Source organism: Rousettus aegyptiacus, unplaced genomic scaffold (genome assembly GCF_014176215.1).
Source record: "Rousettus aegyptiacus isolate mRouAeg1 unplaced genomic scaffold, mRouAeg1.p scaffold_m13_p_2, whole genome shotgun sequence".
NCBI lineage: Eukaryota > Metazoa > Chordata > Mammalia > Chiroptera > Pteropodidae > Rousettus > Rousettus aegyptiacus.
Window position 1 is genome coordinate 81,286,772 of NW_023416295.1, and position 13,245 is coordinate 81,300,016.

Here is a 13,245-nt window from a genome sequence, read left to right on the forward strand (position 1 = left end):
ACCTGACACAGAGAAGGCACTCAGCGTAGATTTTTTGATTTCCCGAGACAGATCTGTGCCTCTAGATCTACAAAATGTTCTAAGATTCTGTCTCAGGGAGATGTAGACCAAGGAATTATGTAAGTGCAGTCAAAATGGTATATGACTGATTAGTATGTGGCATTAGGGAGAGGCCCTTTCTGTCCTTCTAGTGACCCTGCATCTTCCTTGACCCAACCTTCCCTGGCTCAGTTTCCTTCCCTTTCTTCTGGTTCAAGTTAGTGGGGGGCAGAAGAACTGTTTTTTGGACATCAAGTTTTTAGTTTTCTGCAAATCATAGTAGACGACTCTCCTTTCCTATAAAAATGAATGCTAAGATGCAGTGGGCATATTAGACATCAACACCAAAAAGCACAGTGGTGCCTCATCTCGCCCATTCTGGGAAGGTTATTACCCTTTGGAAACAAAGGGAACTGGTGCTCCTTAGCTGAGAGCCTACCAACACTCATGAATTACATATCTAGAAGCTTCTTCACATTCTTCTTCCCTGTCGCTTTACAGAAATCATACTAAATTGAGTTACATATCTCAGAGATTTCCTTTGAAACACATCGATTATTTATCATGTTACACTGTTGTAAAATCCGGTGAATTGTACAAATGAAGGAGAAGCCTGCACTTATTTTTTACCTCATTTTTATATCCCAATGCCCATTGACTTTCCAAACACTTGTACCAGCAGGCTATTCAATTCATTCTTTGGTCACAAAATCATTTTCACATTTTCATTCTCCTAAAACTATCTTGTCCCTTTTCTTCACTAAGCAAAAATTCATCCTAATATCAGCCAAATTTGGGTTTCTTTCAAGTACCATAGATGGCTTTCCCCCTGGGCATTCCTCCCTTCCATTTCTACTCCCAAGGGTTTCATTACTGAGACCTTGAAGGCTGGAGCATGGACTTTAGATGAACTGCAAGTGCTTGGTTTCAGCCCAATGTATAGCAGTAAGAGTAAAGAGAAAAACAAACATATTGTGGTGGACAACCCTAAGATGGCCCCATAATCTCCGCCTCCTGGCGAGCAGGCCTTTGTGTAATACCTCCCCGTGAATGTGAGTGAGACCTGTGACTTGCTTCTGAACAACAGAATACAGCAAAGGTGATGGGATGTATGCGATTGGATGTACATAATAATGCTACATGAAACTGTAACATCTGTCTTATGAGGAGGCGCTTTCCCTTGCTTTGATGAAATAAGTGACAATGTTGGGGAAGCCTGCATGGCAAGGAACTGAGACCATCCGCCATATGACAGCTAGCAAGAACTGCTGACTTCAGCCAACAGGTGGCAAGGAACTTTTTCGCACTGTGATACAAGTATCCCATACTGGCAACAACTAATGAGCTCAGAAGCAGATTCTTCCCCACTTGAGCCTCAGATAAGACTACAGCCTTAGGCAGCATCTTTATTGCAACCTGGTAAGAGTCTGAAACAAACAACCCTGTTAAGCTGTATCCAACTGGTGACCCACACAAACTATGCAATAATGAATGTGTGCCATTTTAAGCCACAGCATTTATGGCAATATTGCTATGCAGGAACAGATAACTAAACAGAGAAAGAAAAAAGGAGTCCCTAATGTCTGAGAGCTAACCTGGTACTCTCAGCAAGGCCTGGATGTTGCTCTAAATGACTAGCTAATATGAGTACACAGCTAATATGAGTACACAGCTTTAACCCTGATTCAGTTCCCCTTGTCTTATAAATAAGATTTATTTATCTGTTCATTCATTGAACTGACCCCCCACAAAAGTATCCAACACAGAAGCCACATTTTGAACTTGCCCTTAAATCACCTAAAACTAGCCTGAATCCCATAATAAGTCTTTTCTTATGCCTCCTTACTGAATTGCTGTACGGTTCCCCATTGGTGTGCAGTCTCCCCCACTACAACCTGCAAAAAACCCGTGTTCAATTGCAGATGTGTTCCTAATGGTCTTTGGTTGCAGGGCACTGACAAAATAATAGCAAACAAATAAAGCAAATAACAAAAATCAAACATGACTTTATTATGGAACTTACATAAAACTAGAAGCATAAACCAATAAAGCAAGAAAGAGCCCATGTACCATTTTAAATTAAGTATAAAAAACAAAAACACAATAAAGTGTCTCCAAAGGAGTATAAAGAAATTATATGATAAATGATAATAGGATAAAAGGATAAGAATAGGAAAACTAGAATGGATCCACATTTTAGACTAAATAAATATGAACTCTCCATAGGTTAAAGAATTAAACACCATTAGTAAAAGATGTGCTGAAATGTAATAACTTCACCAGATCCATGGAAAATGTTATTTGGAAACAATAACAAAAAAAGGTAGACAAATTTAGGTACAAATGCCTTACGTATGATGAAAAGCAATACAAAAATAGAAGAATAGCCTGAGAAATATTTGTATCACAGTAACAAAATATTTAAATATAGAATAGAGACGCTGTTCAAATTTACAAGCAACACACCACATATTCAAAAGATAAATAAGACTATAAAAGAAAATTTGCATAGCAGAAAATGGAAAGATCAAACAAAAAACATGAAACCATGTTCATTCTTCTCAGTGGTCCAAAGAGGTGTCATTTTATAGCTAATAAAGTAGCAAGTTAAAGGAAAGAAAAATCAAGACTGGAAATGCTGGAGCCATGTTGTAAAGCTCCTTCACCACTGATAGTATTTTATATTGTTACAACTTATTTGTAAAGCAATACACAGGAGTCACAATCCAATCATCAACTCCTACGAAACCTTTTAGCAGAAACTATTTGCTCAGTTTTTACAACAGTATTATCTACGATGGCAACCAGAAACAACTTAAAAGTCTAACAACAGGGAAGTTTAATAAACTGTGCTGTATTAAAACACATATTATCTAGTATTCAAATAATTGTGCAGGTTAAAACAGAAAATGTTTAGGATTTGATGTGACCAAAAAATGCAAAATGCAAAAATGCAAATAAGGGCTACCGTTAGCTGAATAGCTATGACGTGCTAGGCACTATTATAGACATTTTGTTCACATTTCATTTAATCTTCACAACACCCTGCCAGGAAAGTAATTGTATTCCCATTTTACAGATGAAGATACTAGGGCAAGGAGGGTTAAATAAATTAGCCAAGGTCGCATAGCTGGGAAGTAAAGAAAAGATATGAAACAAGATATGACTCCAAATGCTGTTATTAACTACACTGTTCTATCCCTCTTAGACAAGACAATTGCAACCTGGTACAACTATGGTATCTGGGACAAACACTGAAAGATAATATGTAAATGTGAAATAACTGTGATATGGAATTTGGGTTAAAGGCAATTTAATTTTAAAAATCATCATCCTATGTAGATCATATGTTATATGATCTACACAATGCAAACATGGGTAATCAAGCAAGAATTCCTGACCTCCAATTCTCCCTAAAAAGTTTAATTATGTGTGTCTCTGGAATGAGACTTGTCCAAAACCACTTCTAATTTCATCTTTTCTGGCTTTCCAAGTAAGATAGTGAGTAAGTGGTTTTGAATGTCTAGGGGTGGTGTTCTCTTGTTTCCCTGACATCTTAAGTCAATGCTTCTTAACATGAGTTTTCTAATGCAACTTTCATAGAATTCAAAGTGTCCTCTATTTCAATTTACCACCTAGGAAAGATGACAGTGGTCAAAGTATCATCCGAGGTTTGCCTAGAAAAGGATTTAGATTGTCCTAAAAGTACATGACTACCTCTTCAAGTCATCTGAGTTTCTTTGCCCCTCACTTGGTAGGAGATGATTATAACTCCCAGATTACAGGTGACATCTCTTCCGCAATTACATCACCTATGTAATCACTTCAGAAGAATACTAGACAGGGGTTGGAGCAAAGCTAATTTGTTGTCAAGGCTTTTGAGACAGGAAAAGCAAAGCTGGATGCTTCAACAGACATAAATGTTTTAGGGGGGCAGACTGAGTATGACAGGGAAGAAAGGATATGAAACAATGCCCTGTAAATCTGATTTTACTGGTACAACATCTCAGCCAGACCAGAATCAGTTATGTGCAAAATGATTAATCACTGGCTCTCTGAAATATTCAAGGTTCTGCTGCCTATTCTTAGGATGAAAAAAATCTAATGCTGAAATATGACTTTCGGGCTTTTGTTCATTCTATATCCCTTTAATAAAGTAGAGCAAAAAATTTTGCCTTGGGCTTGGCTGAGTTATGGGGTTTATCTCCTAAGTGGCAAAGCTTCATTCCTCAGCCCAATCACCGAACTGAGCCCAAGTTATAAGAGGCCTGGTAGAGAAGGAAAAACGCCTGTGCCTTACCTCGGGCATCGATTTATTAGATGTGATAATTGCTTTGAGAGACAGGTTTTCTCTTTATATTTATAGGAAAATAGACACTATAGAAGAAAATTAATTTAGCTAATGGGCAAATACTGATGGCTTTGTGTGGTATATATGTCTCTGACAAACGTGGCTGATGAATTACAACCTGACTCCATCACTGCAGGGGGAGGGTACAGGGAAGAACAAATCCTTGAGGCATTACTGGAGGCGAACACTCCAGCTGAGCCCCCACATACCTTCTCTGCATACTCAGACACAATCTGCTTGATCTCAGCAGAGCAGAGTCCCACGATCTGGCCCACGGAGCTTGCGGTGAGACGGCTCTGCAATCACAGGGAGGGTGTGTTCTCAAGACCATGCCTTGTCTTTCATAGAACTAGAAAATCTGAATGCTCTAAGTATTATAGCGAAATAGATAATTTTCTCAGAGAAGGAAATTTATGTATTCATTAACAAGAAAGGGAGAAAACGAGCCTTGGGACAAATGTGATGCTACCTCTCCAGCTCCTGAGTCAAATGGCTAACTGTGTCCAATTCTCTTAGGATTATAGGTAAAATTATTCTTCACCCTTTAGACCCCATTCCAAGGTCTCTCTTCCTGAGGGTCACTACACAGAGTCTTCAGGGAACTCGGTGGGCTTAGGACCCAGGGGAAAAAGAAGTACAAATGGGAGAGGAAGAGGAATCTCAGAACTCCTAATATACCTCTCTGCTGCCACAGGCTTTTCCTGCCCTGAAAAGGAATGATCCTTTCAAAATCCTTGGTTAAACCTTCTGGGCAAGCCTTGAGAGCTGAGAAGACCAACTCCATAATTTTGGCATTTTATCTTCTACCCAGATGGTGTAGGAAGGAAACAAAATGGGTATTTTGGCAGGCAGCATCACATGTGCTCATGGAGAGGCAGGGCTGAACCACGGCTCTTGCATCAAGGCCCATATAGTGCTGTCCCAGCAGGGACATCCTATTTTCACAAGAGTCCCTCGAATCTCCCCTCTAGAGGTTTTCATGAACAGCAACGCTATAAAAAGCTTCCCCAAAGAAAGAGCCATATGAAATAGGAAGCACTGAGTCTTGAAAAGACAAGGCTCTACAGAAGGTGATCCTTCTGGGGAGAGGCCCTCACAGAGCAGAACAGGTGGTTCCAAGTCGCCACTGACACACCACACCCTCCCCCATGACCACTCCCTCCTCACCTCCTCATTTGCCATGGCAGTCATCTTGGTCATCAGTGACTGAATACGCTGCTAAAAGAGGAATGGGGAGAAGTAGCTGTGAGGAGATCTGACCACATAAAACTTACACAACGTGTCTAAACAGGTCTTTGTGGTCGAATCGAAGGATTGTTTTACTGGATTTCATGTTATGGCGAGCCTCATGAGAGGTGATAAAAGGAAAATGAAAAGGGTGTGAAAGGCCAACTACTAGCAGCTGGCTGCAGGAGGTAGTCATTTTGGAAAGCTGGGGATAAAAGTGAAATTTCTCCCTGAACAATTTAAATGTAAGCTTCAGAGAGACGACATGGGTCACACACCTCTTCCGCAGCTTGAAGCTCATCATCCTCATGAGCATCAGCTTTTTCTGTAGCCGAGAGCCCTGTGGAAAGTGTCGGTTTCTTGTCCTCAGCCTGAAAGGAGAGATGCAAAAAAAGCTGAGCACTGGAGCTGGAGAATCAGTAGAGAAAGGACAACACTGCAAAGAGGCATGAGCCTGGGAAAGAAACACAGATCTGGAGAGCTGAACCAGTTTCTGAGGAAGAATAGAAAGTCCAGACACCTGAGCTTCCATTCCAACTGCAGACCAAGCAGGGCAAGCTTCCAGCCTTCGCCAATGCTTGCTGATTAAATTCCTATCAGGTCATACACATTTGCCAGACTTATCCTTACACTGTGATTGGGTCTTCCCCCTACTTTAATGTCTTCAAGAACAGATCATTGCCTAAAGGATTGTTTTTTCAAACCGCCAGTTGAAACCTATTAAAGGGACATGAAAGTAATTTAGCAGGTATAACAAGCATCTAAATAAATTAAATAAAAATAATAGAGCAGAACACATCAGAGTGCTTTGGAGGTAGTCAAGGGTTAAGTACTGCTTCGTGAAACTTTACTTTTCAGTGCGTGCATGCGTGTCCTGAATCACGATGAAAAACAAAATTCTTACTGCCAAGAGAAATCAACAAAGTTTGAAAACCAGTGGCCTGAAGGATAAAGATCTAAACTGCTTTACCGGGTGATCAAGATCTATGCTCAGTAACCAGTCTCAGGCTCTAAATATGTCATACCACACTCAAGATACCGGGATTAACTGCTATCTTCAAACATGGCCTAGAAGACTAGAGTTCTTGGTTTTAATTTCATCTCTGCCATCTACCAGCTGGGTGACCTCAGGCTTACTTTCTCTGGATATCGGGTCTTCTAGGGTTGAAAGAGAGGACTGGTCTCAAATATCTTTTCAGACCTTGCCAATTCTAGAATGCTTTTTAAACAAGTCCATGACTGACCCTGGGGAACATCCTAAGCTTCTAATTGGTAGGTATACCTATAAGGAATAAAAATTCAAGTTCAAATGTGCCATCTGGCATAAGAATGACAAGACAAGCCCAATGTGAATACTATTTCATGGGCATCTCATGATTTTTCCAATCATAATCAAATTGCCTTATTTCAGAATATAGTCAGTCATATGCACAGATAGTCTTTACAGACTTAAATTACATATCAAATTAAAATTATACATCAAATCCTTATATACCAGATAACATATGATATATTGAAATCCAGAAAACATCTTGCTTTGGAAGAAATGACTGTTTAGTTGAGTGAAAGCACAAATGTGGAAATAATGAGAAAACCAAAACATACCATAATCAGTGCATGACTAGTTCCTATGAACTAATAATAATGATGATACTGATGAGTTAACACTTATTAGATGTTTACTATGTTTGGATCATTCTATGTCCTTTATATTTTAATCTTCATAACAATGCTGTGAGGTAGCGCAATCACTGCCTCCATTTTACAGATGCTGTGAACTAAGGCACAATGATTAAGGAGATTGTCCAAAGTCACACAGTGAAGGGATGAAGCTAGGATTTGAAACCAGCCATTCTGGCTTTAGAACTTATGCTCCTAGTCACTGCCAGGGCCTTCTGATGACTGAGACAATAATTACCACAGGAAGCGGAGAGAGGCTGGTGTCAGGGAAGGGCTCCTGGAAGAACTAGAGAGAAGAATCTGGACAGAGGGAGAGGTGGAAGGAGAAGAGCAGGAGGAATGGTGTCCCATTTAAGAAAATCTGGGGGGTCAGGTGAAGAATGAGAAAAACGGTTATTAATAGATCTCAACCTTCAGAACTCTGCTTTTTAAGAGGTCAATGACCATGTCAGCACTTTATTATTTTAAAAGCAGTGGTAAAGAGCACAGGCTTTGATGTCACACAGACCTGGGTTCAGATTTTTATTATAGCATTTAAGGAGCTGTGTGATCTTGGACAAATCACGGAGCCTCTCTGAGCCTCAGTTTTCCATTTTGAAAAACAGGAACATGTATCTTTCTCAGAGTTGTTCAGAGGAGCAAGTGAAAAAACACACGCAGAGCCCTGAACAAGTAGCCTGGAACACAGTAAAGGCACTGAGAGATTTATATGGAGGCTTTGCTGCTGACATTAACGATCATCAATGAATACATTAAAAAGAAAACTCTTTGAGCATCCTTTGTGAAGTCAGAAAAATCCATGCTGACTTACCTGATTTTTCTATACTAGTAGTCTTAATAGTATACTAGAATAAATTACAGGGCGGGCCTGTAATTTATGGTTGTGTTCTATCTCACTGCTAGCACCCTGTTCACACCTGTCTAGAGTCTCACAAGATGAGTACTCAGGGCCCTGGGAGTGGACTTCAGACCCCTAACCTGCAGAAGCAGCAGGCACACCTTGGCTGCCCCAGGTTGTCTAAGGACCAGAGCCTGGTTTGGCAGCAACCCTCCCTTCCCACCCATGATGGGCAGCCTGACAGTGTCCGACAGAGGAAACAGAGAGGGTCACTTCCATCTCTTAAAATTCTCTCCCATTATTAATGCTTTTCTTACCTTTTCTGTTTTGCTCTGGCGGCTAAATCCATATCTCCTGCAGGCCACAAAAACGGAGAGTTCAATTACTATTCAAAAATCACATAAAGTTGATCAAATGCATTTTGGTTGGATTTTTATGTGAAAAGCACCAAAGAGAATTTAGGCTATTTGTTGACTGGAGAAAATGTTTTAAAAGCCTAAACCACAAACATATTTCATTGTTTCTGAATAAAGAATAAGCCACCTTATCGCTATATAAATACTATAAATGAGAACTCTCAAATAGTGCAGAGTGCAACATTCTCTTTAAGTGCAATCATTACTCTTTAAATCTGGAAGTGTATTTCAGATCCACGGTTTAAGCTAAAAGCCTTAAATATACCTGTATAAATAAATGTGAATGTGTTTGCTCAAGCTAAACATGCTCTGTAATGGAGCTCTACAAAACCTCCAGTCCAGCCATTTTTTTATTCTCAAACATAACCAAAGCACTTTGCCTATAATGTTGTGTGTTCGCTTCACTCAACCTTAAATTCAAAAAAACTCACAAATGCACTTTAGTTTAAATTAGTTTTCTTTCAGGCACTTATTAATATATATATATTAAAGCAAGTATAATAACATAGAAACCATTCAACCTAAAACAAAAAGCATGAAGCAAAATATCCAACTTCACTTACCTTTAAATAGTTTATAAAGAAATAACGTTACATGCCATTGTTTGAGAAAAACCAAGTAAGGGCTCCTGCTCTGCCCTCACTCATGCCATGCCTCACTTGCTGGGTCGGTGTGTTGGCCTCTTACCTGGTCTAGGGCCTCCAGCCTCACTCTATTCCCACTCCTCTCCCCCATTTCTTATCCAATTTCCTATTGGTCTTATGTGCACTAATCAATGGCAGGCCTCTTAGGACAAACCAGAACCTCCTCAGCACTCTCATTAGGGCTTCACTTCTACGGCCCCACCTAACAACCATTTTGCCTCACCTCCCTGCAGCTCACCTTACATGCTCCTGTGCATTCATTGTCTGAACAGAGAGCTTTGCACACACTGTGATGTCCTCTTCTCTCCTATTTTCTGATTCACTCCTCACGCCTCAGATCCAAAGCTGCTTCTTTTCTATACCACCCCCATGCACAGACACTCTGCCCCGGCTGATCCGCCCCTGCGTCTGTACATGTTCTCTTCATTTCCCACATGGCAATCATGTCCACTATCTATTTGCATGTCTGCATCTTTCTCCTGGAGGGCATCGATACTATTTTCACATTTTGAATTTCCCACATATGTTGAATAAATAAACTAAAACAAGCAAAGAAAACACAGAAATCAAGAAGTCAACATAGTATCACCTGACCATGCAAAAAGTTGTCATGTAACTGGGAGACCATAGTCACTGCTGGGCACAACATGCCTATCCATTAGGCATAAAACTACAGGCTCAAAGTGCAGCAGACCAAGGTTAAACTCTGAGTATCCATACACATTCTGTAGAGGACCTTATGGCTGATTCTGTGAATTGGCTAGATATTCTGTGACTATCTACTGAATCTTCCTCAGTAGAGAGGCTTGAAAGCAAAAAACTCTATTTTCCATAGACCCTTGCACCTAGGGTTCTGAGTGCTAGTTAGGTTCCCAACTAGATGCATCTGCTGAGTTCTGCACTTGCAACAATTAGATGAGGAGATGGGCAGGGCATAAAGGATTCATTGTGTGATATGGATCACAGAAGTAACCTGGATTTAACCTGGATTTGGGGCCAGCAGCTGTCAGTGGCTTCCTGATTTTGGCAGAAGTGTTGGTTTTTCTGTGCATCTGTACCACCAGTGCACTCATGCCGCAGTGTCCAATAAACTATGTGTTATGTGGAATCTGCTTGTTGAGCTCCTAGATGGGTGGGGAATTTGCTTCATTCACTTTTTTTTTTTTTTTAACATTTTTAAAACTGAGGTATAATTCACATGACATAAAGTTCACCATTTTAAAGTATACATTTCAGTGGTTTTTACTGTATTCAATGTTTTGTGCCACCATCACCACTATCTAAGTCCAGAATAGTTTCATTGCTCCCAAAAGAAATCCATATCTATTAGCAGTTAGCGACATTTCCCACTCTCTCCATCTACTCACAAACACAATTCTACTTTCTATCTCTATGGGTTTCTCTATTCTGGACATTTCACATAAATGGAATCACACAATTTGTGGCCTGGCTTATTTCAATTAGTATGTTTTCAAGGTTCGTCCACAGTGAAGCACAGATCAGTATTTAATTCCTTTTTATGACTAAATAATATCTCATTGTATGGATAAATCACATTTTGTTTATCCATTCATCAGTTGATGGACATCTATGTTGTTTCCTTTTTTTGACAATTGTGAATCGTGCTGCTATCAAAATTCATGTATGGCTTCATTCACTTTTGTATCCCCAACAACTAGTATAGTTCCTGGCACATAGTAGGTACTCAATATATGTTTACTAAATGAATGAAGAGTCCAGCTGATTTTTCCAAAGGTTTGCTTCTCCATGTGACATGAGGCAATGCTTCCATGACAGAGAAGAGCTGTCCTCAGTTACCTTTTAATGCCTGCCTTACTGTGTGCACTGGTGCTGGTGTCTCTGGGAGACTCCTTCAACATTGTTTGAGCTTCACCAGAAGAACATGATATCGCTTTATGGCCCATCATCGTTTACAAAGGGTGGGGGAATCTTCAATTTATTTCTACTGCAAAAGCATTTATTTCTCATTTATCTTTCCTAGGTATGCTGGCGTATCCTACAACCTCCCTTTCCTCTCTAGTGTTAGCCTGATTTGCAGTGCAATAAGCTTCATTTTGTTTCTGCCTTCCCCTTGGTTAACTCTGATTTACCAACCCGTGCTGCTGTCCCACACTGTCAGGACCAACAGAACTCTGGCTCCCTTACCACTCAGTTTTCTTCCTCATACCCTAGACCTAGTATTTGGTCTTTAACATCAAGGGTGTACATCTTCTAGAATAGCACAGTCCAAAATAAATATCATGAGAGCCATTTATATAACTTTAAATTAGTAGATTCATATACTCAAGTTATTCTGACAATACTTAAACATAAAACATATTTCAACAACTAAGTCAAACATGGGTTTTTAAATTTAAATTTAACTTATTAAAAATTAAAATTCTGTTCATGAGCCACACTTGTCACATTTCAAGTACTCAACAGCCACGTGTGGCTAGTGACTACCTTATTGGACATTACAGTTCTAGAAAACAAATTAACCTTCAAGAACAATTGCCACATGGCAAATTAAGACAGCAAGCTCTCTGAAACAAAACAGGGCATTAAAAAAAGCCCTAAATCCTAAGGTCTGTGAACTCTGCTCTTTGTTCATTTAACAAGCATTTACTAAATACCTTCTATGACTATGCACAGGCCTTACCATCATATGGGACAGGGATTGGAAGAGACATATTATATTTCATTTACTAAGTACAGAATAACTCCAAGCCAATTTAAAATTAAGCTTCAAATAGTGTGGAATAGGCTAACTCCAGCATTCCAGTAATTTTGCGCTTCAAAATTCCACTTGTAAGTCAAACATACTACAAATAAAATGCATTTCACCACAATGGCAGTTTTATTTCACGATTTAAATTAGCTCTTAAAAGTTGATTGGGGTCATAGTAAAATTATTATAGAGTTGCAGTTTTAAGTCTCAAATCAAAACTATGAGTCTTGGTTTTCTAACACCATAACATTGAAACAAATATACCCAAACACGTTTTTAACAGACATACAATCCTTAAGGCCTTCAGCATGGCTGAGCAGGGTCAAAGTCTAGCTTTGTATGAAAAGTCAAAAAAGGGAGAAGAAGCTGAAGTGCTGGCTTCAAAGCCAAGATGCACTGTATGCCTAGGTCTATGAGTGACAGGAACACTGATGAAAGATGGGGGATTTGGATTCCTAGGCAGGGAGGGTAATTAAGGGGTGTACAGTAAGCAGTGAGGGGAGAGGAAGGATGGAGCAGAGTGAGTCCCAGAGCCAGCAGAGGGCCAGCCATTGGGGAAGGGAAGGAAGAGTAGGTAAGACTTTCATAAAGGAACTAGAAGGAAGGGCAGTCCTAAGGGTAATGAGTACATAGGGATAAAGAACTGAAAGTGAAGGGTCAGGAAAGAATCCTCATTTGAATCTAAAGGTCATATTTAAGGGCATTTGAGAACTGAAAACTGCTGCTGCTAATGATGAGGATGAGGATGATGATAACAAGACCTAATAGTTGACATTTACTGTTTTCTACACAGGACAAATTGTTCAAAGTTATTCATATACATATATGGTAATGCAATCCTCATTTAATGGTAAAAATCCCCATGCAGTTGAGAGTACTAATGGAACTCTGTGAAAAGAGTCTAATAGCCAGAAAGGAGGAGAGGGAGCTTCCCCAAGAAGGGGAATAAAACACACACTTGTTGGGGCTATAACTCTTTCTATCAGTTTAAAAATCACTCTGTTTTTGTTCAGTCTCAGACCAAGCAGCAAAGACTTGGGCCTGTATGTCTAAAAACCAAGGGCCAAACTCTCGCCGGAGGCTCAAACAATATTTATCATGATAATGACATACTTTTGGAGTCCAGGAAACTTGAGTTCAAGTAGTAGTTTGAGGCTCTTAATAGTTCTTAATAGCTGACTTTGGGCAAGTTATTTTTTAAACGTTCTAAATGCTGTCTTTATCACTTCCAGAAAGGATGAACTGATAAAATATCATAATATGCTAAGTACTCACTTCTCAACCTCTCAAAAACTCACAACTTCTTATCCACATAGCTA

General features: G+C 39.7%; 1 protein-coding gene across 1 annotated transcript in view; it reads right to left on the reverse strand.

The window, feature by feature from the left end:
- Positions 1–13,245, reverse strand: part of CCDC93 (coiled-coil domain containing 93) — an 83,774-nt gene that overhangs the window by 42,383 nt on the left and 28,146 nt on the right. The window contains exons 8-11 of the mRNA XM_036236022.1: positions 8,453–8,489; positions 5,896–5,988; positions 5,558–5,608; positions 4,600–4,686 (exon numbers count right to left, since the gene is read on the reverse strand). Coding sequence (XP_036091915.1) covers positions 4,600–4,686; positions 5,558–5,608; positions 5,896–5,988; positions 8,453–8,489 — 268 coding nt within the window. The remainder of the gene's footprint in view (positions 1–4,599; positions 4,687–5,557; positions 5,609–5,895; positions 5,989–8,452; positions 8,490–13,245) is intronic.